The sequence below is a fragment of the Stegostoma tigrinum genome, chromosome 5 (assembly GCF_030684315.1).
Source record: "Stegostoma tigrinum isolate sSteTig4 chromosome 5, sSteTig4.hap1, whole genome shotgun sequence".
NCBI classification, from domain to species: Eukaryota; Metazoa; Chordata; class Chondrichthyes; order Orectolobiformes; family Stegostomatidae; genus Stegostoma; species Stegostoma tigrinum.
In genome coordinates this window covers 81962807-81990193 of record NC_081358.1, presented here as the reverse complement: position 1 = coordinate 81990193, position 27387 = coordinate 81962807, and the positions used below count along the sequence as shown (strand labels likewise).

The window sequence follows — 27387 nt, the reverse complement described above, 5'->3', positions numbered from 1 at the left end:
ACACACACACCATCATCAATAACAACTATTTCCATCTTATTAACACCATCCAACTTCATCTCTTTTTCAGCTAAACTTCTGTTGAGCTTTTCATTCATGCTTTTGTTACATTTAGTCTAGATTATTCCATTGCATTCATGACTGTCTGGAATTCAGTAACTAAATCCTTCTGCTGCCCATCCTTTCTTTTGAAATGTTTTTTAAAAGCTATCTCTTTGACACAGCTTTGGTTACTTGCCCTTAGATTCTTCTTATTTTCTTGTAATTGTGAATACAACAGTACAGTGAAACACCTTAGGACTTTTTACTACATTAAAGGTGCTATATAAATAGAAGTTGATGTTGCTGTGTTTTTTCTACCTTGAGTCTGTCCATTTCACCAAATTATTTATATCCTTGTAAAGTGTACTACTGGCTATGCTTCACTGTTTACTATTGCGCTGCACAAATATAGCCTTTATTATTGGCCATAATGTTGAAATAGGCTCCCTTAATGGGCCAGCCACCTCATCCAGCAAGTATGTCAATCATATAGGGCAGAAATGTCTCAGTATGTTTTTCTAGCTACAACTACAGCAACTTTTAATGTACAAAAATGTTCCAAGGTGTTTTGTGGAGCAAAGAAAACTTTACAAAATGTATATAATTAGCAAGTTCACTTGACTGAACTTGAAAGAACAAGCATTTACTCAGTGCCTTCTTTGATCTTTGTAACATTGATTGACTTCACAGAATCAAGTGATTGTGATCTGGAAAGCACTGCTTGGCAGTTATGTGGACAGATTCAATTAGGTTCTGCTTCTGTGCCGTATCACTCTTGAGACAACCTCATCCATGCCGACTAGATATCCTGATTTAATATAGGTCCATTTGCCAGCATTTGGCCCATATCCTTCTAAAGCTTTCTTATTGTACCCATCCAGATTCAATTCTGGATTGTGAGAGGAAATTTGATAAATATTTGAAGTGTAAAATTTTTCAATACTATTTGAACAGGACTTGGAGTGGGACTAGCTAAATGACTCTCAGGACTGTCAAAGTGTCACTGGACTTGACGCTGTTTTTCTCTCCACAGATACTGCTGAGTATCTCCAGCACTTTCTGTTTTTGCTTCAGGTTTCCAGCATCTACAGTACTTTGTTTGAAATGACTCTTGCTGAGAGCTGATGTGAGTAGAACAACTAGCCTTCTTCTACACTATAATCATTCTATAATCCTACAGTCAACATCACACTTTTGAAATATACTCACTGTTACAATGTTATAAAACATTGTTTTATCTTGTGTGCAAACACTAATGAGATAAATGATTGACATTGCTCGAGGGATAATTTTCATTGGGATATTGAGAGAATTCTTGTGCTGTTTTTTTTCAAAATAGTACCCATAGGCACCAAGTCTGATAGCTGCATGTCTCAAAAATGAATCAAAGACATGAGAAAAAGGGAAAATAGTTGTACCTTTATGAATACCTCATAGAAATTTAAAAGGAGACCACTCCTAGATGCATTCCAGAAACATTAAAACAGTTCACAACTGTGTAATGAATCACTGAACACAACCACTAAACCCCTGGTAGAATTTTCACAATCCCATGCAGTAAAATGTGAAACTTGAGTTATTCTGCCATGATAAAACAATGGCCCTGAACATCGATCAAATCGAATAATGCCTGGTTGTATTGATCTTGCCACTGATATCATACAGTGAGGATTGATTTGTAATGAAGAGCTGTGTTGCCCATTACATATTATCAAACTTGTTAGGCTTGTGATAAACATGTATAAGTGAATGTTTAGATCTTTATGGTTGAAAGAAATTGCCTCAAATTACCTGTATTGTGCACTGTTTTCAAGCTGCCTGTGTCCTACACCTTGTACTGTGCATTGTCCTCAAGTGCAATGCAGACTATTGTGAAAAACTGAATCAAATGACTTTATGAGTAGAAAGGGTTGCCAATGCATCAGGAAGGTCAATGTGCACTAATTAATTTAATCATTGACTGGTGAAGTGAACAGCAGGTGTGGGATCACATTCATATCAAGTCAAGAACAACTGGATATAACAACAACAGCTTGCATTTACATAACACTAAACCTTACGATGTAGATGGAGTTCAGGTCAAAGAGGTGTCTTTAGTTCAGCATGTAAAATACAGAGGAGCAGTGGAGAAATTCCCCCAAAAGTCAAAAATAGCTTCAAAAATTTTCAACCAGGGAAAGATCGCCGTCATAGCCTGTACCATATGATTACATGTACATTTATCTACATATCAGTGGGCAGGACTATTCTAAAGCTTTCAAGTTATAACTTTCAGGACAACTACCTTGTACGATAACGGTGACATTGTAAAATCAGCACTTTTTTTTGCAAATTTGACTCAAGCTAAAAGTACCAACAGATGCTCCAAGGATTCTCAACATTGAACCATCAAGAGAACAGGCTGAAAAAACCCTCAATAATGTCATAAGGTTAAAAAAAAAATTGCTGATCCAAAACTAAGGGATCTTCTAACTATTGGCGGTGTTCCAAAATTTTTAAACTTGCTGTGCTGGTGGGAGAAGAGGGGTTAATTAAAATGTGCATGAGAGACATCGCATTTTGGCAACAACAGGGGAAATTTAATAATTATAAAATAATCAAAAGCCTCTTATTTATAAATTCCAAGCTAAAAGAATTTCCAAAAAAAATGCATACAGCATTCAGAATTTTTGTGTCATGAGAAAAACTGAAACATAACAATATAAATAAATGTGCAATATTTCTATATGACAGAATCTTACAATAAAGGAGGTAACAAGAATGAGAAAGGAATCTCTGAAAAAGAATAAATGCCCTTCAAGAATGTCTCAAAGGATCCTTGAAAGAACAATTATTTTGCCCATGCTCCAGTTCTGTATTTTTAAATATGCTTTAATTGCATGGGTTAGGAAAAGACAAAGATAAGAGATCTAAAATCTCAGGAATTTTCTATCACAATAGTAGGCTGCATTTCATCAGATTTGTGATTAAATTTGGAAATGAATTTTACGGATCCTTTTCACCCTGTTCAAAGATTAAAAAGTCTGTTTACTTCAACAAATGTGACTGAGAACCGTTCAGTTAGAGACTAGCATGGTCGGAAAAGATCAGAATGTTGAGATTAGCAAAGAAAGTTTGAGAAATGATTTGGAGTTGGGGGCTAAGTGTGGTGTATCAAAATTTGCAGATGACACGGAGATGAGTGGTAGAAAGACAATGAAAGTCTACAAAGGGATATAGATAGTTTAAGTGAGTGGGCAAAGGTCGGGCAGATGGAGTACAATGTTAATAAGTGTGAGGTCTTCCGTTTTGGTAGGAATTACAGCAAAATGGACTATGTTTAAAATCGTAAAATATCGTAGCACGCTGTTGTGCAGAGGGACTTGGTTGTCCTTGTGCACGAATCGATAAAAGTAATATTGCAGGTGCAGCAGGTGATTAAAAGGCAAATGGAATTTTGTCTGCCATTGCTACAGAGATGGAGTTTAAAAACAGGAACGCTACACTGCAGGTGTATAGGGTTCTGTTGAGGCCACACTTGGAGTACTGTGTGCAGCTTTGGTCTCCTTACTTGAGAAGGGATATACTAACACTGAAGGGGATACAGAGGAGATTCACTCGGTTGATTCCAGAGTCGAGAGGGTTGGATTATGAGGAGAGACCGAGTAGGCTGGGAGTATACTCATTGGAATTCAGAAGAATAAAGGGAGATCTTATAGAAACGTACAAGATTATGAAGGGGATAGATAAGGTGGAGGCAGGGAGGTTGCTTCCGCTAGCAGGTGAAACCAGGGCTAGACAGCATAGCCTCAAAATAAAGGGAAGCAGATGTAGGACTGAGGTCAGGACGAACTTCTTCACCCAAAGGGTTATGAATCTGTGGAATTCCCTGCCCAGTGAAGCGGTTGAAGCTACCTCACTGAACGTGTTTAAGGCAAGGCTAGATAAATTTTTGAATAGTAAAGGATTTAAGAGTTATGGTGTGCCGGCGGATAAGTGGAGCTGAGACACAAAAAAATATCAGCCATGATCTTATTAAATGGTGGGGCAGGCTTAAGGGGCCGGATGGCCTACTCCTGCTCCTAGTTCTCGTGTTCTTATGTAAGCAATAATAAAGGATTTCAGAAAAATTTGAAGATTAAAGATACTGTTAACTTTCTGCACCTGATTTGATTTTAGAACCTGGTTGCTTGTTCTTTATCTATCCACAAATCAAGGAAAGTGGATAAACTTGTAGACCAGTGCATCTCTGCATGCTTGTTGATATTTTGATCACTGACACTTAACCACGTGAACTTGACATGCAGACTCGCTAAGTAACAGGAAACATTTTGTAATTGGTGAGTGCTACATAATTTAGACTGCTACAGTCACTAACTATTGCAATCCATTTTTGTTAGCCCCTAAATTTCTATCCAGCTATGATTTAATGGATAAATTTATTTCATTATCGTGGAATTTTTGTTTTGACTGAGCTGGTCTCAGATGAGATAGCTTGTTAAACACTACAAACCGTTCTCCAGGAAAGAAAAACATGATTATTTTTTGTTTTTCCCCAGTTGAATGACCAGCCTATATTCACCATCTGCTGTGAAAACAAGTTATTTGAACAACGTACTGAAAGGCAATTGATCTGTTGAAGGACATTCTTTCATCAAGCAAAAGTGAACAGCTTTAACAGAGATGACGGAAAAGACCACACCTAAAATATTTAAATAATTATGACATGTTGTAAGTTGGAAGGCTTTGAAGAGGTGATTAAAGGAACAGGGTACTTTGGAAGCTAGAAATTAATACTTAAACAACAGGAAGTGGAATAATCAATTACCTACTACAATCGCTTCTTTCAGGCATTCCACTTTTTATCATCTAAATTCATTTAATTTGTGGATTTAAGTTCATCCATTTAACATTATAGTGAGTTTTACCTCTGACGTATCGAACAGCAATACATTATTTGTTTTAGTTTCCAAAGGTTTCTAAATAATAATAAGATTCGTACAATGTGGGAGTTGGAATCAAGCATCACCTCTCCTCACAAGAATTTACAAAAAGGCTAGCAGAACAGGGTCTATGTTACAATAAACTTTGTGTGGTGTACTACACATATATGTACTAAAATGCTTTAAAAGGTACTCATCAGGTCAAACAGCAAATGAGGGAATGGAAGAAAAATGTTAACGGGTCAGATTTGCACTCCAAGGTGAATACTTTAAGTCTAGAAATTTCCCAGCTTAGCATCCCTGCTTTGCGATAACTTGCCTGAAATAGCGGCATTGTCACAATGAGGGGACAGGGGCATAATGGAATCAGGCCTGCCACCTGCCAGACAGATCCAAAGTGGCCATAGGGCTGTCGAGTACAGGTACGGGCTGTTCAAAAGGCCCATCTCCATTCTTTGGAGCTTCATCCCAGTCATGTTGTTAAGGTCCTTTAACGCTGACTCTCCATATCCTATCACAGACTGTCCACTTCTCATTTCCCATCATACCCTCCATATCAACTTAATACCACAGGCCACCTCCTCACCCACCATTCTTTGTCTTTGCACTTGCTATGCCAATTCATTCAGTATTAACCAATGGCAGACACCTGCAGGGACAGTGACATCCAGATAATAATTCCAATTACTTTTTTAGAGTAATGGAAAAGCTCTGCCATTTCAAAAAGTGCATTCAAGACTTCATATGCTACAAGACTTAATTCCAGTGCTTATCAAAACAAAAAGCTTTGCATTCAACTCTATTCACAATAGAATTGCATAAAAACTCTGTTTATGGTACATTTTAGGTATATCCTGCCCAGCAAAATCATGCTAGCAGCACTCCTTTCCAAATTAGAGATTCTAAGAAAGGTAACAGGCAGTTTTGATGGCTTGAGCACATCTGTAGCATGTAAGATGATCATATCCTCATGGATATATTACATAATAAATTAGCTTGATGGCCAGTGGGTCACAAGACTGTTTCAAGGATACTTGCAATCGTAACATGAGTACACTTGAAATCAAGTATTGCAAGGGCGAGTCGTTAGCTAGCAAGAGGGAAAATATGACATCTCCTGTATTACTTCAAAGAACAGCATTTGCATGCTAGGCAATGGGTTGCAATGCCGATAATCGAAGGCAAGATTGCTGTTTTGTCAGTGCATTAAGTACAGGAGTTGAAACATCATGTCATGGCTGTACAGAACATTGATGAGGCCACTTTTAGAATACTGCTTTCAATTCTGGCCTCCTTGCTATAGGAAAATTGCTGCTCAACTGGAAAAGATTTACAGTGATGTTGCCAGGATTGGAGGGTTTGGGCTATAGGGAGAGGTTGAATAGGCTGAGATTATTTTCCCTGGAGCGTCAAAGGCTGAGGGATGACCTGATAGAGCTTTGTAAAATCATGAGTGGCATGGATCGGGCAAATAGCCAAAGTCTTTTCCCCTAGGTAGAGGAGTCTAAAACCTCAGAGCAGTCGTTTAAGGAGAGAGGAGAAAGATTTAAAAGAGACCTAAGGGGCAACTTCATTCACGCTGAGAGAGGTGCATGTATGGAACAAGCTGCCAGAGGAAATGGTGGAGGCTGGTACAATTACAATATTTAAAAGGTATCTGGATGGGTACACGAGTAGGAAGGGTTTAAGAGGAATATGCACCAAATAGTGGCAAATAGGACTAGAGCACTTTACCAAATCTGATTGGTGCAGAAGAACTGAACTGAAGGGTGTTTGTGTGCTGTAGAACTCTAGGACCCAGACAGGACATGAGTTATTAGTGTAGTATTTCTAGCCTCTTTCTGCTCTGGTAGTCACGCTGTTTATGGGGTGAGTATAAGTTGAGTTTCTAGTCAATAGTAACTCCCAGCAAGCTGATAATGGGGAATTCAGTGGCAGTAACACAATAAAATGTCAAGGGGACACGGTTAGATCATCTGTGTGGCACAACTGTTACTTGCCACACGTCAGCTCAAGCCTAGGTATTGTCCAGATTTGTTTGTATTTGATCATGGATTGCATCAGTATCTGAAGAGTCACAAATGGTGGTGACCATTATGTAATCATCAGTGAGCATTTCCAGTTCTGACCTTATGATGGAGGGAAGGTCATTGATGAAGCAGCTTAAGATGGTTGGGGCCAGGAGACTATCCTGAGGAAGTCCTGCAGAGATGATTAATCTCTAGCAGTCATAATCATCTTCATAAAAGCCAAGTATGACTCCAACCAGCAGAAAGTTTGCTCTCTGTCATTGGTGAACAGATGCTGCTTGATAACACGGTTGATGACACCTTCCATCACTTTAACGTTGATCAAAGAGTGGTTAGCAAGAACCTGCTCACTGATATCCAGCTTTGGTGTCAGCACAGTCACTCAACTCCTGAGCTCATCACAGCATTAGTTCAAACATGGACAAGAGATCCAAACTGCAGAGGAGAGCCGAGTGTGACAGCCCTTGACATCAGGACTGCATTTGACTGACTGTGGCATCAAGATCCTGAACAGTACTGGTATCAATGGAAATCAAGGGCAAAACCTGCCATTGACTGGAGTCATATCTGACACATTGGAAAATAGTTGTGGTTGTTGGAGGACAATCATCTCAGTTGCAGGACATCTCTACAGGTGTTTGTCAGGAGAGTGGCCTAAGCCCAACCATTTCATCATTGATCTTCCCTTCATTACAAAAGTCAGAAGTGGGAATACTTGTTGATGGTTGCACAATGTTCAGCACCATTCACAACTCCTCAGATATTGAAGCAGTCAATTTCCAAATGCAACAAGACCTGCACAATAACCAGGCGTGGGCTGTAAAGTCACATTTGTGTGACACAAATGCCAGGTAATGACCATCTCCAATAAAAAAGGTGCTACCATCACTGAAACCCCACTATCAGCATCCTGGGCGTTATCATTGACAAGGAACTCAACTGGACTCACCACATAAATGTCATGGCCATAAGAGCAGATCAGAGGCTGAGTAACTCACCTCTTGACTTCCCAAACCCTGGCTAATCCTCTGGAAGGCACAAGTCAGCAAGGTGATGGAAAACTTTCCACTTGTCTCCATGTGAGCTCCAGGACAATGCAGCATGCTCGATTGTTTGTGCATATGGTGCCATTCAGTCATCATTCACTGATGCTCAGTAGTAGCAGTCTGAAGATGCACTGCACAAACTGAAAGATCCTTAGACAGCACCTTCCAAACCCATGACCAATTCCACCTAGAAGGATATCGAATATATGGAACACAATTAGCTGCAAGTTCCTCTGCAAGCTCCAGTCACCACCAAGACTCAAATACATCACCCTTCCTTCACTGTTGCAGGGTTAAAAATCCTTAAATTCACTCCCTAATGACATTGTGCATCTATCTACATAACATGTACTGCAGCAGTTCAAGGTGGCAGCTCTCCACCATCTTCAAGGGCAACAAGAATAGGCAATAAACAGTGGGACAGCCAACATTCCACATGGGAATAAAAGTAGGCAAGATGACACCGATCATTTCACAACTTGATTCAACTCCACTTTGAAAATGACTCAATGGCTTCTAACCTAAATATCAGTACAGCCTCACCTAAAAGAATGGCCACATTGCAATTTGTTGAAAAAAAGACCTTCACAGAGAAAGCCATCTACATTTAACCCTTCCAAGCTAAGGTCATCTCTCTATAAATATCCAACCATGTTAACATGTCTAATTTATTTGCCCGAGTTCACTTCATTTTTAGCACTGAATAACTATTAATTTTAGTCAAGTCAATATTTACTTGTCAGTTTAAAGTTTGCACTTTCCCACTTTAATTACTTATCTTGAGATCTTCCTACCAATCATTTTAAATCTATAACCCATGGTAGCCGATTGCCCTACTAACAACTTTGTATTCGATTCCCTCACAACCATGTACATCTTACACCCTTCAACCTCTGCTGTTCCAAGGAGAACACTACCAACCTATCCAGTCTTTCCTCAGCCAGTTTTTCACAATGCAGAAAAGGACCATGTGGCTCATTGAGACCACACAGGCCTTCTAAAGAGTTTCCCATTTAGACCCTACCCCCACCTCTATCCCTGTAACCCATACTTACCATATCTAAACCACATAAAGTACGTGTCTTGAGGCTGTGGAAGGCAACTGAACCACCTGGCAGAAACCCACACAGGGCGAATATACAAACTTCACACAGACAATTGCCCAAGGCTGCAATCGGCAGCAGTGCTAATTACTGAGCCACCGTGTCACCCATATCATTGTAAACCTCTTCTGCAGCATGTTTGGGACAATTATGTTCTTTCTGTATTGAATTGAGCAGAACTACACACAAAACACATTGGGGGATATTTATTTAGTTGCAGCATAACCACCATTCTCTCATTCTGCACTTCAGCTGTGAAAGTGGTTAAGATGGGTTTTGGGTAGGTTACCTATCGGACCTGATACCTTCAGGGGCCAGTGGATATTCATTTCCTTACCTGCTCCACATCTCAGTACACTCCCAATTACTGTGTATTCTTTTGCGCTGTTTGACTTCTTCAAAGGCTTCAACTCTCGTTCTTTCAAGTTCATTTGCTTGAAGAATCCATTGATACCTTCCTACAGTTTACAGCTTCCTATTTCACTGTTAACCACATGGAAGGGTGGGGGTGGGGTCGGGGTCGAAGAAACTAATTATGTCTAACTAATTTTGAGTCTTTTTGGAAAGATTATATGGAGGATTGATAAGAATAGAGCAGTTGATGTGGTTTACATTTTCAAGCCCTTTGCTAAATCCATGTATCACATTACCAAATACGAAATCCATGTAGACCACATCACTGGCCTACTCTGATCAATCACCCTTATTTTTATAAAATTAATTTGAGTCACATGAATCTTCCCTTAAGAAATCTTGGCTGACTATCCATAGATAACTTCTGCTTAAGGAACTGTTTTTCGCAGTCTCAAATGATTCCAATATCTTGTTTGCTGAGTTTAGACTGATCTACAACTGTCCCTTATGATTAAAGGTATAACATTAGCAATCTTCTAGCTCTACAGTTATTAAGGGGGAAATTGGGAAGAGGATGCTCAGATCTTGCTATTTCTTCATTGGTTTCTTTCAACAACTTTTAAGTCCACCTGAAGCAATTTCATCTTGCTCTGGTGATTCATTTACTTAGTAGCTCTAAATCACCCTCAGCTTTCACGTGTCGTGGAAGGAGAAAAATCATGCTATGCTCAGTGAAGTCCTCACAACAACTTAGGTTACCAAGACAGTGACTGAAGCTACAAAGTGGTGACAGTGTTGGGAACAATGGTCTACAATCACTGTTACTGCGGTCTAACTATATATACACACCAAACCAGGCAACATTTTTAACTGTCGCTATGCAGGGCTGCCTTCTGCCAATAAAAATAGCTACAGTTCAGACAGAAAACATGGAACCAGAATTATGAAGGAAATAAAGTAATTTATTTTTTCTTTAAATCAAAAAAAAGGATACATTGTGAAACTGCATTCTGTTGCCTCCACCTTACAATTAAGAAGTGAGAAGAACCCTGCCTGCAGAATCCAATGGCAAGGCAAAGAGGAATACTGCAGCTTTAGGCAATCTTTACAGGTCATTGCAACCTGACTAAATCAATAAGGCAAACATCAATGCAAAAAAAAAGGACCAGGTTCATTCAGTACAGTCTGACTTCACTCAGCTTTACAATGCAAGATGACCACAATGATGCAAACTGTACAAATACCTTCCAGATTTGAAGGTTTAAAAAAGTCTAGTTTAAAAAGTAGGAAACTCTGCTATTTGTTTTTTTTTAAAAGTTAAATAATTATGATTAATGAGTCAGGGAAAAAAAAAACGCTTTTCAATGCCGTACTATTGACCAACTGCAAAAAGGAATGCAGACCGAGTTATATTCAACAATGATAGATGAAAGTTTGGAATGCTTTAGTGACATGTCACTTTCACGGTGTTAAATCAGCTGCCATTCAAGTTTCACTCAGCAACAGCAAGTCAGTGCCTGTCAGGTCATCAGCATTCATCATATAATAAATTATACAAAAACAGCCACAGAACAGGAACTCATCCAAAACTGTTGATCATAATTCTTTACAAGAGGTACAGGTAATGGAGACCTGACTTCCTTTGGAAAATCAGACTTAGATTTAGTTTTTGCTGGATCTTTGGTTTTTATCATAGGACAAGATCCAGCCTCTCATACTTGCAGAGATGAGGACTTGGAGAAAACTGCGGGACCCTTGTTCAAGAGGTAGGATATAATTTCAGCATTTATGGGGTGAGTCCCGAATATCCAACTACAACTTAGTGATAGTCCTAATACAGATGGGTGAAGACAGTAATTGTTGCTGGGAGATACCACTGGGCTCAAAATGTTACAAGAACCCACAAGGGCTTTTGGGGTCTTGTTCCCATAATCTGCTTTGTGACAATGCCGAAAATAGCACAGCAGACGTTACTACAGTAGAACGAGTTTTATGTTTAAGAAGTCTCCTAACTCTGCAACAGTCATGTCATAATCCTTTTGCCAACAGATAATCTTGCTTGGGAAAGGTTTAAACTGGTTCAGCCATCAGCGTGATGTTACATGCAAGTATGGCATAGCATTTTTACATCATGGTTTAGGCATGTATCTGCTCGCAGGGCAGTCAGGTTAACAGGAAAAGCTATTTATTGCAAAGAAGGTTAAAAATAGGGGGTGGGAGGGAGGTGAGAATGACATTTGTACAGCCATGTACGGTTTAAATAATATTTTCTCCCCAGCTAAAAAGATCTCAAAACTCACTAGCTGCTAAAGGAATGGTACTACAATTTCCAAATCTCAAGTTGCACAATAACTTAATGACATGAAATTTTTTTAAAAAAAACTTACATTCTTTCACCTCCCTGTCCACCCCTTAAGTTAATAGATTGTAGAGTAATTTCTACAACTTCTGGCAATCATCCCAGGAAAAACAGCACTTCAATGATCAAAGGGTCAGCAGCCAAATATAGCATTTTTTAAAAAAAAGTGAACATTGCCAGCAGGATCTCATGTTCGAGTTCCTGTCCTCTGGCACTATTAAGAAACTGAAGAATGCAACAGGGCCTGGTCTTTGAGATAAGGTGCATTATCAGGGTGAGAGAAACCAAAACTGACATTGACATGGCAACACAGTATGCCCACTAACCTCTATACCTTGTAGTAAGTTTAGTTATGCATTTGAACTCATGCCCTGAAATTCTGTAGTGATCCTCCCACATGCATGCCATTAGTCAGGCAGCAGACTGTCAAGAGTCAGTAAACATGTTATAGCAGGAGGTCAGGAGAAGCCCCATGGAATCTCAGCCCCTAACTATTTATGTAACAACAGTTAAAGAAACAAAGTCCTTCACTTAAGTCGGTCCCAACTTCATTTTTGAATTACAGCCTAGAAAACACAGAGAATGACGGCACAGCCATCACAGATTTCTTTTTAAGCACAAATATCTCACGACACTAACAGTGCTAGGAGACAAACCGACAATAAGTTCTGCCAGTATTGTGCCCAGACCTCACAACACCAGCTACAAAAGGCAATGTTCCAGGAAGCCATGGAGTCTTCACCAGCAATGGAAGAGGATGACCTGGGCAGAACAAACATGTGATCCAGTGCCTCCATGAAATATGCACAAGAGAAAACAAAATCATAAGCAAAATAAAAGACGTACATTCAAGGTCTGTGCGCTACACTCAAGATGTTGGGCACACCAGCCACCAAATCTGAAATCACTCAGGTGATCAACTAAGTAACTAAAAAGAAACCTGCAGTGAGTGGGTGGTTTAAAATCTTATTCTCTACTTTGGAGATCACTATTGATCCAAATGCAGCAGCTAACTAACTTTAAAAAAGGTCAGGTAACACTGGCTACCGTAAGAATAGCAGCAAACCAATGATGGCAGCCACAAATAAAGCAATCTTGTAGGCGTGGTACTGTCTATGCACAGTTCCTGCTATAGCAGCTAGAAATGTAAAGCGGAGGAAAAGGTCTGCATGATAAAACAGTCACTGCAGGCGAAGTACATTAAAGCTCTGTCCCCCAGGTCCATGGTTGGTTGCCTCGCACTGAAATAAAGACTGAAGGAATAAATCAAAACTCAAGTTTAGATACAAGCCCCAGTGATAATACATTATATATAAAAATTGTTGTTCCAAACAATGCATGGGCCACAAATTTTCCATGCGGGAATGATAAAGACTGATAAGGCGGCTCTGTTTATCTAAATATTGCACAGAAAGTAAAGAATCACATAATCATGGGAAAATTCTCACATTATCAGCAACTACAAAACATAAAGAACTTCTATCTATAGTAGTCATGAGTTCATTGGTCTCCTCACGAGCAGTTTGTTAAGACAGTTCCATGATAGGAAGCCATGCTTTTGGATTCCCTTGTGCAAATAAGAAGGCATCATGCTGCATAAAGCAACAGTTTTTCACATGAAACAAAGATTGAGTTAGTGTTTTTTCTTTCTCCCTCAAGTCAGTTTGGCAGCCAATGAGAGTAGAATTTATGCCATAAGCTTCGACTGGGATTCCATTTCTGCAGCTCGCTTGAGCGCGACATCCACCAGCAACTGAAATCCACTGAAATCTTGGTTGAGGTCTGGAGGAGTGGGTGGAGGGGTGTTAAACAGTCCACTCTGGGGGGTTGGGTTTGATCCCAGCTGAACAGCATCTTTGGAGCATCCAGGATTGGTATTCACTAAACTAGCACTTGACAAAGGATCCATTCCCTCTATGCTGGTGGGTGGGCAGTAGTGTAAAGGCACGTCATTTGATGTGGAGACAGTAGTGTGACATATCACCGAAGGTCTTGGCAGTAACCCTCCTGCAGAAGAGATGCTACATGGAGAAGTCTCCCCATTTTCTGGGCTGGAACTTGCGGATCTGAAAGATCCTTCGTCAAGGTCTGCAACATAACTATTAAACGTCATCGAGGTGTGCTCTGCACTCTTGGTCCCTCGGCGAGAGATAGTGAAATTGTTGGGGTCCATGCCATCCTTTCTCAACATATCTGGTAGGAGTCTGCGGCGTGCGTTAATGAACCAATTACAGACCTGGAATTTAGCAGGAGAGAGATAGAAATAATCAGTAAGTGTCCATCTTTGACTTTACCTATAAAAGATGCCTGAACTGGAACCTAACAAGTATCACGAAAATAATTCAAAACAAAAGAACAACTACACTGACAAGAATCACAAAGCAAACATTCCATATCTCTTAAAAGCAGTCAGTCATTTCCTTGCATGTCATTTAAAAACAGGCTACAGGATGATTTAACAATTCCCTATTTGCACAGAGTATGCAAGTCAGAGAACTGGCTGTAATTGCATGGCTTCCCTCATTCAACCCAGGTCTGTGCAATTAATTATTAGCCCATATATAGTTAAAATACAACTTGTATAAAATTCAGCATAGCAGGGTTGCTGAAAGTTGTTCCACTTCAGACATTACCAGGGAGATTAAACAAAATTGTGGCCATAGATGTACAGCACAGAAACAGGCTCTTCGGCCTAACTCCTCCATAACAACTAGGTCCATTTGCCACCATGTGGTCCATATCCCTCTCAACACTTCCTATTCATATACCCACCCAGATGCCTTTTAAAAGCGTTGTACTGGTACCAGCCTCCACCATTTCCTCTGACAGATCAATTCATACAGGCACCACCCTGTGTGAAAATGTTGCCCCTTAGGTCCCTTTTAAATCTTTCCCCTCTCACCTTAAGCCTATGCCGTCTAGTTTTGGACTCCCCCGCTCCAGGGCAGAGATCTTGTCTATTTACCCCATCCATGCCCCTCACGATTTTATAAACCTCTGTACAGTCACATTTTAGCCTCCGACGCTACGGAGAAAATAGCCCCAGGCTATTCAGGCTCTCCCTATAGCTCAAACCCTCCAATCCTGGCAACATCTTTGTAAATCTTTTCTGAACCCTTTCAAGTTTCACAACATCCTTCCTACAGCTGGGTGACCAGAATTACACACAGTATTTCAAAAGTGGCCAAACCAATGTCCAGCCACAACAACATGATCTCCCAACTCCTGTATTCAATGCACTGTCCAATAAAGGAGAGTGTACCAAATGCCTTCTTCGCTATCCTATCTACCTGCAAATCTACTTTCAAGGAGCTATGAATACATACTCCCAAGGCCTCTTTGTTCAGCAACACCCCAGGACCTTGCCATTAAGTGTTTAAGTCCTGCCCTGTTTTGCCTTTGCAGCACCTCACGGTTATCTAAATTAAACTCCATCTGCCTCTCCTTAGCCCATCAGATCAAGATAACATTGTATTCTGAGCATTGTATTCTTGTAACTGTCCTCACTGTACACTACACATCCAATTCTGGTGTTACCTGCAAGCTTACTAACCATACCTTCTATGTTCACATCCAAATCAAAAGGCAGCTGATTGAGCCCTGATCCTTGTGGCACGCTGCTGGTCATAGGCCTCCAGTCTGAAAAGCACCCCTCTACCCTCAAACTCAGTCTGTATCCAAGTAGCTACCTCTCCTTGTATTCCATGTGATCTAACCTTGCGGACCAGTCTACCATGAGGGACCTTGCTGAACGCCTTACTGAAATCCACAGATGCTGACTCCAACTGCTACTACTGTCTATTAGTCAGAAAGTGATATGGATGATGAGTAAAAACTCTAGCTTACCTGCCTATACAAAACCCGCCAACATTAGGGAGGTTTCACTGGTCAGGAACTGTTTGATAATTGGGCCTTTCATGTCTGAAAAGTGGAATGATCTTTTCCTTTCCTGCATTTCTGCTCCCTAGACTCTAAACAATAATTGCCCCACATGACTTGGAAGCAACTGGCAGGTACAGTTTAAATGAAAACTAAGACATGTTGTGAATACAGAATACGGAGCTTCATCTAAACAGTGTCTGGATATGCTATCAGAGACCCAAAAAAGTGTTGTTGACATGGCACCTGAAAAGGAAAATTTTCATTTCCTTGTATGTAATATTAAATCCCTCTGAAAACAAAGAAGTTTTCACATTTCAACAGTAACATTCGCAGAACTATTATTTAAACACCACAAGGGATGGATATTTAACCCATCATGCCCATGCCGGCTCTCCAAATGAGTATCTTAGAGCTGGAGATTATCTGAAAATGGAAATTATTACAGCGCCAAGATAGAAAAGCAGGTAAGTGGAACAAATTAGGTTGCCTGCAGCAGCTCTTTGAAAGAAAATAACAGGCTAAATAGTCTTGCTATGTCAAATTTTACACAGCCACACATTGTACAGCTTCGCTTTTATAAATTGAGTATCAATTAACCAGGGGTAGCAAGTTATTTCGCCCACTGATCCTGCATTTTCACTCAAAAGATCATGCGTGACATGATTAACACCTATGATTGTTTAGAATAACGTGTTACTATCCTATAATAAGCCCTTTGTAAAGCCAAGACATTTTGTTACCAAATGGCCTTGGCTGATTAATAGAATTGCAGTTCATCTCCTTATAAGCACCTGTCATGAGACATGATTTTGGAATATATTGTATATTTGTAAGAAGTACAATTCAAGAGTTTATTTTTAATACTTTAATGTACTTTTACAATTCCACTTCCCTGCTTGTTCCTCATTACACAATTTCCTTACCATTTAGATTTGTCTACTGCAGCCTTGTTGATTTAAAAATCTAATATATTCAAGGCTGAATTAAACAACAGCCTGGCTGAATGGAAAATAGTGCGGATATTAACAAAAATGTTTAGAAAGCCTCTATATTTAAGACCTCAATTAAAAATATATACAATACCCAGTATTCTCAAAGAAATAAAATCTTTTTGTTGTCTCCTGCTGAAAAAGTTGTTTGCTCTCATCTATTATGCAGGTGCATTGCAAATCTTCACAATACAGGCAGTATGCCTTACAAGGATGCTTGGAATCGAACTATTCCATTTTCATCACTCAACGAGCCTTATATAAATTATGTGAAGCTGGTATTCAACTGGAGGGTCCAAATTGCTGAGAATGTGACCTCTATATGCAGCATAATCCATTTGAATTACAGACCCTACATCACTACTGTCAACTAGATCCACCTTAGGGAAATGGTGTCACGGGCATTATTTCAACTGGCCATTAAAAGCACTCAGTTCACTGGAAGTTTCAATAATCTATATTCAGCAATTAAAGAGACCCAGTACAATGCAAAACCCTTTTTGCAATCTTTATTTCAGCTATTAAAGTCACAGTCCTCTTTCCTGGAGCTCAGCTCATTAGGCCATGTGGAATAAGAGTGTGGGGGTGGGGAGGGGGCTCAGTAACTAGAGTAAATCAAGTTGAAACATGAGATCTTCTCGGGTCAACCTCCCCTCTTTACTGAATTTGCATTTGAAGACTTGAAGGAAGCCTTTGTTTTCTGTCTCCTATTCAAAAAGGTCCTAGAAAAGTAGGAGGCATGAATTTACTTACAATATGGTCTGCAGTTAGTGAAAACTGAACAGTTCCGCTGCCACATCAAGAGCACAGCATATGTATATTTTTTTTAAAAAGTGCGTGTTTCAAAGATACTGCAAATTGCCCTCTATAAGTTTGGCTCTCAGCATTTTTTCAGTTGCCCTCATACACAAGCAAACTTATTAAACTATTGCTCACTGCTTATTTCAAAATGTCCTCAAAAACAGACTGATGCAAAATTTTTCAAAAACAAAAATCAATCGCAACTGCAGCAAGTGTTTCAAATATCATTCTGCACATGCCTTCAGGGATGTTATAGGACAATGTGAAACAAGGATGGCCTAATGCTTCCTTCAGACATGTGTGTGGCTGAAGGTAGCATTTCATGCAAGACATTCAATAAAGCCTTACTTTTAATTTAAGAGCAAAGCTCAGATAATACTAAAATATTTTTTCAGTTTGTACATAATAGATGTTCTATAATGGATTTCTAAAATGTACACACTTGGGAGCAGCTTCCCCATTGCATAGATAAACGTATAATCCAATGCAGAACATGTCATGGAAACCTTTTTCCTTCTAAGTTGCAGGTATTGTTGACATATGGATACTAAAAGCCACAATTTTTAATATTTAAAAGTGCTTAAAGAGGTAATTTACCAAGAATAGCATCTGAATTTTTAATGTTTTGTCATCACTATTTTCAGCTGTCATAACAAAAAGCAACTCAGTCAAACATCCTCCTTCCACCCCGTCACAAGAATACATTGAATTGTGACCTGATTGCCCTAGTGTTGAAGAATGTGTTTAATAACATGGAAATGTTTCTGACTGAAAATTTGAACAGAAATGTCAAGCTATGATGTGTTCAGTTTATTAATTATGCCAAAAGCTTTACCTTATGTTTAAGGCTGAGCTTGGTTTATGATAGATGAAAGAACCCGCTAGTACTAACAACATATAGTCTAGGTCAACATTTTTACTGTCGTACTGACAGAAATGCTAAGCAGATTCTCCACCTGCCCAAATAACAAAGTGTGAAGCTGGATGAACACAGCAGGCCAAGCAGCATCTTGGAGCACAAAAGCTGACGTTTCGGGCCTAGACCCATCAGAGAAGGGGATGGGGAGAGAGTTCTGAAATAAATAGAGAGAGAGAGAGGGGGAGGCGGACCGAAGATGGAGAGAGAAGATAGATGGAGAGGAAAGTGTAGGTGGGGAGGTTTGGAGGAGATAGGTCATTCCAGGGAGGACGGACAGGTCGAGGAGGCGGGATGAGGTTAGTAGGTAGGAAATGGAGGTGCAGCTTGAGGTGGGAGGAGGGGATAGGAGAGAGGAAGAACAAGTTAGGGAGGCAGGGATGAGCTGGGCTGGTTTTGGGATGCAGTGGGGGGAGGGGAGGGATCCCAAAACGTCCACCTTTGTGTTCCTAAGATGCTGCTTGGCCTGCTGTGTTCAACCAGCTTCACACTTTCTTGTCTTGGATTCTCCAGCATTTGCAGTTCCCATCATCTCTCTTCACCTGCCCATTCTGTCAAATGTAAAATACCATGACACTAATTAAAATTAAGCAAAGTTGGCGTCCTAAATAACACCAGCGTAACTGGACATTCACTAGTAACCAAAAAGAATTAGTTGGATCTTGTATAAGTACAAAAAAAAGGATTATACATAGACTAATTTCCTGCAATTTGTCATGTCAGCTATCAGTAACTATCGTGTAATCTAGGTTCTTATATAGGTGCTCCCACTGTTTCTTTTATTTCACATTCAGGTTTTTAAAATTAGACCTTTGGAAAGAGGGGACTTTTTTTCCTGGATTAATCATGGGCTTCCCATCCTTCCCTCTGAGCCAGAGTTATGGCCTGAAGCAGAGGCGGGTAAGTGATGTAACACACTTTCCTATTTAATGAATGAGACAACCTTGACTACTTCACAATTTCTGTCACATTTGTTAAAACAATTTACTCACTTTGCTTTTCTGCACACAGCTTTAAAAAGGTGTAAAAATTAACTCAAAATATTCTACCTTCTACAAAGAGGCATTATATCCCAACACAACAGCTTAACAGTGGGCTTTCCCAGATCATTTTGAATTTCAATGTTTCATGACAGGTGCTTATTAGGAGATATTATGCAATTCTATTGAAGTCAACCAAGGTCATTTGATTACAAACTTTCTTGGCTTTACAAAAGGTCGTATTAGAGAACAATATACCACAGCTTGAAATAAAAAGCTCAAATGGTGTCGAACTGGTTGATAAAACAGCCTATTATTAGACAGAAAACCTTCCTAACAAAACCAAGGGTTCAGTTTTACTACATAATTTGTTCGTAATTATTTTATTGTGGTACTCTCAGTAGAAACAGGACATTTGGCCATGCATTACCTCATACCACTGCTGCTGAAATTGATCATGGTAACTGCCTTGACTCAACCAGTGAGTCCTATTGGCATAGCTCAGGAGGAGAGATAATGGGGGTGCTGGAGAATCCGAGATAACAAAGTGTGGAGCTGCATGAACACAGCAGGCCAAGCAGCATCTTAGGAGCACAAAAGCTGATGTTTCGGGCCTAGTAGTTCAGGAGTGGATTGTTTACTAAGGACTTCACTATTCAGCTTCATTTACAACTCTTCTGATACTTCAATAATCCATAATTGACAGTGGGGCCAGAAAACATCTGAATTTTGGTTGATTGACAACAGTCAGGCAACATACATACTCCATATGCACAAAGGAACAATATCACTACCTCTCCACAATCTTCAACAGTGCCGTCACTGCTGATTTCTCTCACTAATGGCAGTGGACAGTGAATAAAAAGATGTCATTGTGGTCAACAATGTCAACTGAGCAAGTCAGATCGCCACTCTTGAAGACAAGAGACTGAACACTCCTGTTAAATCATCTTCTAGACACTCAATACTTACTTTTTTAAAAAAAGATAGTAGGAACTGCAGATGCTGGAGAATCTGAAATAGCAAGGTGTAGAGCTGGATGAACACAGCAGGCCAAGCAGCAGAGGAGCAGGGAAGCTGACGTTTCAAAGGGGCAGTCTCTGTTTAATATTCCTTCCTTTCTGCTCATGTTGTACATCACACTTCTTGCACAATCACATCATAAGCAAAATCCACTGATGGTCCTGCTAGAGTTGCCCGCTTTGTGTCTGCAGTCTGCTCAAAGATTTTTTTTAAAAAAATGTTCTTTGCCCAGGTAAACTTGAGCTTTAAATCTCTCAATTACCTGCTGTTTGTTCCTGTAAAATTATCAGAACAGCTATGGACTCAATCTCAAAAATAATTCTGCTATATTGTACCTGTACCAGATAAAATAGTTCAGGAACCTTTACTGTACATTTCTCTCAAGGCTGAAGTTTTCACTGAAGCTTTCATTATTTTACTTTGCAAGTTATTTTACTAGGAGTGCACAGCACTTTTACCTGTATGGCATAGTATTTCAACTGTTACGTAGGCTTTTCTAGGCAGGAACCCACCTCTGGATTTAGCATTGATTCCCATGAGAAATTGTGCTTCATTTGAAGTTGCAATTTTCAGGATCAGCAACCCAACTACACATGGCCTTCTTGATTTAGAGTGGGTTCAACAGTAAAATGTTCCCAGGGATACAGTTACTATAGCCATAGTAACTGAGAATCCTTACTTATCTTGCAATCTGTCTCTACCACAACGAAGTACAAAAGCAGTGTCACAGACTTGCACAATTCTAACACCACTGTGATAGCACAATCCCTATTAAAAGGGGCAGTGGACTAAGGGGAAGGCTCAACATGTTTCAGGTCAAGTTGAGGCCAATAGCAAGCATGAATGCCCCATAATGGTATCAAACTAGTACATATGCAAAGAAATAAACAGAACTACTACACTCAAATCATTCCCAGGGAATTCTCAGGGAAGATGGGGAAAATCAGGGGTTCTTACTTGTCTGGGTTCAAACACTGACAAGAACTGAACTTCAGAGGTAAGCGAAGTGAGAGTGACATTCCTCAAGACTGCATTCAATTGAGTGTAAAATCAAGGAGACTTAGAAGAAAATTGAAGGAAATAAGGGAATCAGGAAGAAAACTCTCCATTACCAGAAGCCATAGATAGCACAAAGCGAAGATAGTTGCAGTTGGAAGTCAGTCTTCCCAGCTCCAGGATACGCCTGCAGGAGTTCTTCAGGGTACAATCCATCATAAGTGTCACTAGTCATTTTACAATGGACATCATTCACCACTCCTCAGACAAACCAGTCTGTGTCCGTGTCCATGTGCAGAAAGGCCTAGACTTGGGCTGAGCAGCAATTAACATTTTCACCACACAAGAGACAGGCAACAACCAGTTTCAACAGGAGAGAGCGTACCCATCACTCAATGACATTTAAACAGTATTACCATTGCTGAATCACCACTATCAACATCCTGGGGTCACCATTTATGGGTGAAATGGGGCAGCAGATAAATATTCAGTTACAACAGGAGATCAAACTCTCAAAAATTCTGCTGTAACACCTCCTGACTCAAAGCCTGCACACCATCTACACAGCAAAAGTCAGGAACGCAACGGAATCCTCACCACCACCACCCCACCCCAAACCTTGCCTGGATGGATGCAACTGTAACAAACCCAAGAAGCTTGGCATAAAGCGAAAAGTTTCACAAATGATTGATTCAGATTCACGGATTTGGTGCCATTCACTCCCTCTTCACTGATGCTCAGTAGCAACTACCATCACAAAATGGACTGCACAGCATCTTCCAAACACCTCACCAATACCATCTAGAATAACGGCAGCAGATATATGTGAGTACCAACTGCAAGTTCCCCTCCATTTTACACAACACCCTCATCAGGGAATATAATCACCAACCATTTCTTCACTGTCACCTGGCACAATCATGGAGCTCCATTTCCTCAAAGGGAAAATTGGGATGGGCAATGAATGATGGCCTAGCCAAGGTCCATAACCTAGAAAAGTGCTCTTGTGGTGCAGGGGTCGTAACCTGGGTTTGAGTCCTGCCAGGTCTGGGGGTGTTATTAGATTAGATTCCCTACAGTGTGGAAACAGGCCCTTTGGCCCAACAAGTCCGCACCACCTCTTGAAGCATCCTACCCACACCCATTCCCCTATAACCCACACACCCCTGAACACTACGGGGAATTTAGCATGGCCAATCCACCTAGCCTGCACATCTTTGGACTGTGGGAGGAAACTGGAGCACCCAGAGGAAACCCACGCAGACATGGGGAGAATGTGCAAACTCCACACAGACAGTTATCCGAGACTGGAATTGAACCTGGGTCCCTGGAGCGGTGAGGCTGCAGTGCTAACCACTGAGCCACCGTGCTGCCCATATTACATAGGAGAACAAGAATATCTATATTCCGGCAATTTAGAAATGGCCATACATTCTCAGGATATTGCTTATGAGATTAGTTGAGACTCAAATATGAAACAACAGTTAAACGATTCTCATTCGGCAATAAGTTGGCATTACACAACATCATAGGGAATGGTCAAATAATTTAATATTTTAAGGAAACAACAAAAGAGAATTCATTGCAAATTCTGAGAGTGGTGTAAATCTGTGATCCAATCCTCAACTCAAAGCTGCGCTGATGCCTCAACCTCTTGTCTGCTCTGTGTAACACAGGCCCCTCCTGAAATTGAAGAGTGACTCGTACAGGCTGACATCCACATTATAGAGAATAGCAACTCCAGCACTGCGTAGATGATGCATTTTGTAATCCAGCTATTCACTGAAAATATCTGCAACGGGTGTAAAATATTAGGGTTACATATAACAAACAACTGGTTAAGTGAGTCGCAACAAATCTCCTTTGAAAGCTTTTAAGATCGTCGTTGGTGGCATATCACCAGCACTGGCACTCACTCACCTGCAGTACAGATAACTGTGCCTGTCTGGACAGTTGGGTTTTCTCCTGTTCCGATGGGTATGCCTTATAGCGATGCTCGTACAGCCAGTCCCGAAGGATCCGCACAGATTCTTTCGGCAGGTTTCCCCGCCTGCGACGCTTGCCCGAATGAGAGAGGTCGAGTGGCACTCCCAAGCTGTCGTCCTCGTCCGTTTCACTGCCGCAGACCGGCCCCATCGCTGCGAAGGAGCGAGATGTGAAAATGACACGTTGGTCTGACTGGTGAAATACGATCAACAGGGACCAAGCTCGCTACACTATCCTGCACGTATACTCTTTAACACATGCGATGCCTCGCTGTCAGCAACGCCTATCATCTTCAGCCTTTCAGGATTGTTATTATCATCCATTTTTGAGTGATTTTTAAAAATGTATCGTTCCTGTAGATTTTCCCACGCGGATGGATTTGTCAGTGAATGCTCTCTACCAAATTATTTGCATAGTTTAGGAAATCAACCCGATTATGCAAATCCAGCATAAACTTGCAATAACCCCGATTTGCTCGTGACCTGGAGGCATTTCACGGTTAAAACAAAAGCCACCAATCGCTGTCCTCAAATTACACCCTCACTTTCCCCCCCCCCCCACCCCAAACCCACTCCCCATTAACCTCAGTTTGTCTGGAATCGGCCAGCCCACTCTCAGTCAACTCCGTGAAACAGCTCAGACCCTCCTCAGGGGAAATCGCTGGTTGGCTGAGTTTGAATTTCTGAAGCTGATCGGGCTGTCAGTTGTAAAGTGATACCTGCTCTTTGCCAGCACTTTAGAGCAGCCATTGTCCGCTTGAGGCAGAACAAAAGAACAGAAACCAGCCCCAAATAACTGCCAGCTTTTCTCTGCTTACAGGGACACGGTCTCCCCCACACAAAACCCCTTTTAAAACAAAAAAGGAGCAATATTAGTTCGGTCGCTTCCGTCACATCTTCCAGTCGGCTGTCCGGACTAGAAAAAAAGTCGTTGTGTCCTCACCAAACACGTGCTACTAACTTCGTGTCTTTAATTAAATGGAAACATGTATTCAAAATATTTAAACAGTACCCAGTCTGACTTGGGAGGCTTTCCTCACTAAAGTTTACGCCCATGGTCAACGATTAAAAACTTCAAACGAAAGATTTGGTCCTTTTTAAAAAAAAGTAGCGTTTTAATTTCTTCAACGGTTCAAAAAAAAGTAAAGACTGCATTCCACTTCGACAGGATTTGAAAACAAACAGTTCATCCAGTAAACAAAGTATGGGGCTGCAAGTGTCTTGATAATCCCACCAAGATAGAAGAATGAGAAATAACTATGGAAAGAGATAGCAAAAACTATGCACACTGGAACCTGTCACAATCAGGCCACTTCGTTGTAGACCAAGTGGGGGCTGGGGGTTGAAGGAACTTCACACTCCAGCATTTTCCAGCACAAAAAAACATCCTCAAAACTAAACACTGTGTACCTGATCCTGCTCCAACACCCACACAAAATGGTAAATTCTCTAATACTTGGCGGTGTCATGTTCTTTGAAATTCCTGAAGCTTTAATCGAACAAATGGACGGGAAAATATGAGTACGTTCTGCACGGCTGGGTGTTTAATAAGTGGAAGTTTTGCCTACAGACAGAAAATAACCGTCTTTGTGAATCATTCCACTCATCCCGCCCACCTACAATGGGGAGTTTTTTTGTTTAGCATTTTTTTCCAGGTTACGAGCTATACGGAAAAAAAAATCAATGAACGCTGAGTGATGAGTTCATTATGTTTTTTTAAACAAATCAATAGGAAATCCCCCAGAACCTCGATGCGTTTGAGACCCACTCAACTTTTCATAAACTTTTAAAGCGAGTTACACTAAGGAAGGAAGGAAATGACTTCGTCGTGTTAAACCTGTGAATCGATCTGGAGGGTTTGAGCAAAGAAATGCGAGCTTGGCTAGTTGAAGAGACATTTCCACGAGGTGAGAGCTAAACAAAGCCTTCCTGAACTCTCACCACTCACCTCTTTCTAAAAGGCACTCTTTTTCTGCCCAGCAGTTAATCGATCTCTCCCCCCCCCCCAAAACACACACACATAAAACACAGCCCCTTTCTAAATGCAGACCAAAGAAGAAAAATGTTAATTTAGAAGAACATTTCCAGACAAGACAGTGTCAAAACGCCACACTGAACTTGATTTGACAACGTGCCAACAGCATGGAGGAAGCATCTACTTGCTTTCACCTACCTTTCTTAGCTTTCATCCTGTTCCAGAAATGTGTCTCCAGGCACTCCAACTAGATTCGCCGTGGAAAAAGGGGAGGGTGGAGCAAACAACCAACGAATTCAAAACAATCTTTTCCCGACTACGTTTCCCCCAGATTAATATTATAAAGAGGAACGAGACAGCAGAGGGGAAAAAAAAAGTTTTGAATGTGTGTACACGACTAACTAGAGGCAGCTGCAGTGTTGGGAGTGCACGCTGGGTAGGTGCTCCTCGGTGTTTGCTCTGCCCCAACGTGTTGCTCGCCGGAGGATTCAAACAAAAGGTAAACACATTACTGCTACCTGGCGCTCGGAACTAGTCGGCTCGGGTCGGATGAGATCGCCTCCCTCCCTCACTGACTCCTCCAGAGCTGACAGCTCTCTTTGACAGCTGCTGCCTCAGAGCTGGATCCGCCCCTAAACCCACGGAAGGAGGTGGAAATAGACGGAGTGAAAAAAAAAATTCCTTCTGACATCACCACAAACCCATTCAAAAAAAAAGTTTAGTATTTGCATACAGTTAGGGAATCCAATCCAGACTTTTGCTCACGATGAAAGTATTTTTTTAAAAAGAAAGATAGTACATAATAAAGAAGACTCTGCTTTGGTCGTTTCTGGAGCTCGTTAGAAGTAAATCAGATGAAACAGTTCGCAATTGAAGTGCTTGTTGTTTCTTTGTGCTTTGCTGGTTAATATCCGGTGAATGTGGCGAGCCGCTTTGATGACGGTTGGCAGACCTCCCCCCATGGAGCTGGAAAGCGATCAGTTTTTCTAAAGCGGGTCGGTTAAACATTAAACTTTCCAGCACATGCCAGCGCTCCGTGATTAAGCAGATTTCATTATTCTGAAATCAACAAAAAAAAGCGTGTTCAACTTTGAAGTATATATATACACGTTTGCTTCACTTCCGCACTGGGCTGTTCTTTTGTTTCCACATGTTTGCCTGGCTCCTACGTGTGCTTTGTAGTTCGTTGATTCACCAGTTCATAGTTTCCAAACTTTTTTTTACTTTAAACTTTGGCGCACAGAATTGATTTTTTTAATCTCTCTATACGTTTAGTTAAAGGCTTTATCCAAACGTTCCCTTAATTCCTAACGTATGTGAGGTTTGTTTTAAAAATGCTAGTAGTTGTATCTGTCGCTGCATGGAGGAGTGTGAATCCATCTGTTTGTCAATATAAATGTCCTCGACTACGACACACACTCAACAATGGATTCTAGTGTAATTATTTAGTGTGTGGCTTTCTTCAGGAAGTCATTGATCGTCTGAAAAAAAACACTTAAAAATAACGTTACCTAAGACAGGGCAACGTGTTAACCTTCAAAATCAAACCTTTGTATGTTACTTTCGAGGATGATTAGTTTTTAAAATCTAAAAAAAAAGACATTTTTCTGGCCTACTGATTGCCTTGAAATGAGTGCAAGTTATGGGTGATACGTAAAAGAGGGTCGTTTGGAAGGGCAAGATAGAATTTTAAGCCATATTTTTTTCTGATTTAAAAACGGCTCGATACGAACGAAAACCGGTTTGCATTGATCAATGAGGTAATTTGTGACTGAATGAGTTCTAGATGGTTCCTTGTTATCTTGCCTCATTATAAGCTGTTGTAAGAGCTGGAATTGCCCAAGGATAAACAGCCTGCAAGTGAGGTGTTTGATTCTATTGTACTGTTAAAATGAGACTGTTTTCAGCAATTGTCACACCTTCATCAACAGCTCTCGAGCAGAATGAGAGCAGTTAACATGTTACTGTTAGAGCAATTGCGTAT

The 27387-nt window shown here is 40.6% G+C and overlaps 1 protein-coding gene across 2 annotated transcripts; it reads right to left on the bottom strand.

Annotated features, from left to right (window-relative positions):
• Positions 1-10438: 10438 nt before the first annotated feature.
• Positions 10439-26409, bottom strand: tgif1 (TGFB-induced factor homeobox 1). 2 transcript variants are annotated; one of them, XM_048529970.1, is made up of 3 exons: positions 25602-26409; positions 23364-23581; positions 10439-14092 (listed from the first exon to the last, which is right to left on the bottom strand). In XM_048529970.1, the coding sequence occupies exons 1-3, from the start codon at positions 25615-25617 to the stop codon at positions 13544-13546; spliced, it is 783 nt and encodes a 260-aa protein (XP_048385927.1). In that variant the 5' UTR covers positions 25618-26409; the 3' UTR covers positions 10439-13543. The 2 variants fall into 2 exon arrangements, with proteins under 2 accessions (XP_048385927.1, XP_048385928.1); XM_048529971.2 differs by lacking the exon at positions 25602-26409 and adding an exon at positions 24013-24346.
• Between the last annotated feature and the right edge of the window lie 978 nt (positions 26410-27387).

Excerpts from the sequence above, each read along its gene's own strand:
- tgif1 (XM_048529970.1), bottom strand. Across the intron at positions 14,093-23,363 it reads CACAGTTATCTGTACTGCAG|GTCTGTAATTGGTTCATTAA; the intron begins GTGAGTGAGTGC and ends GCTAAATTCCAG.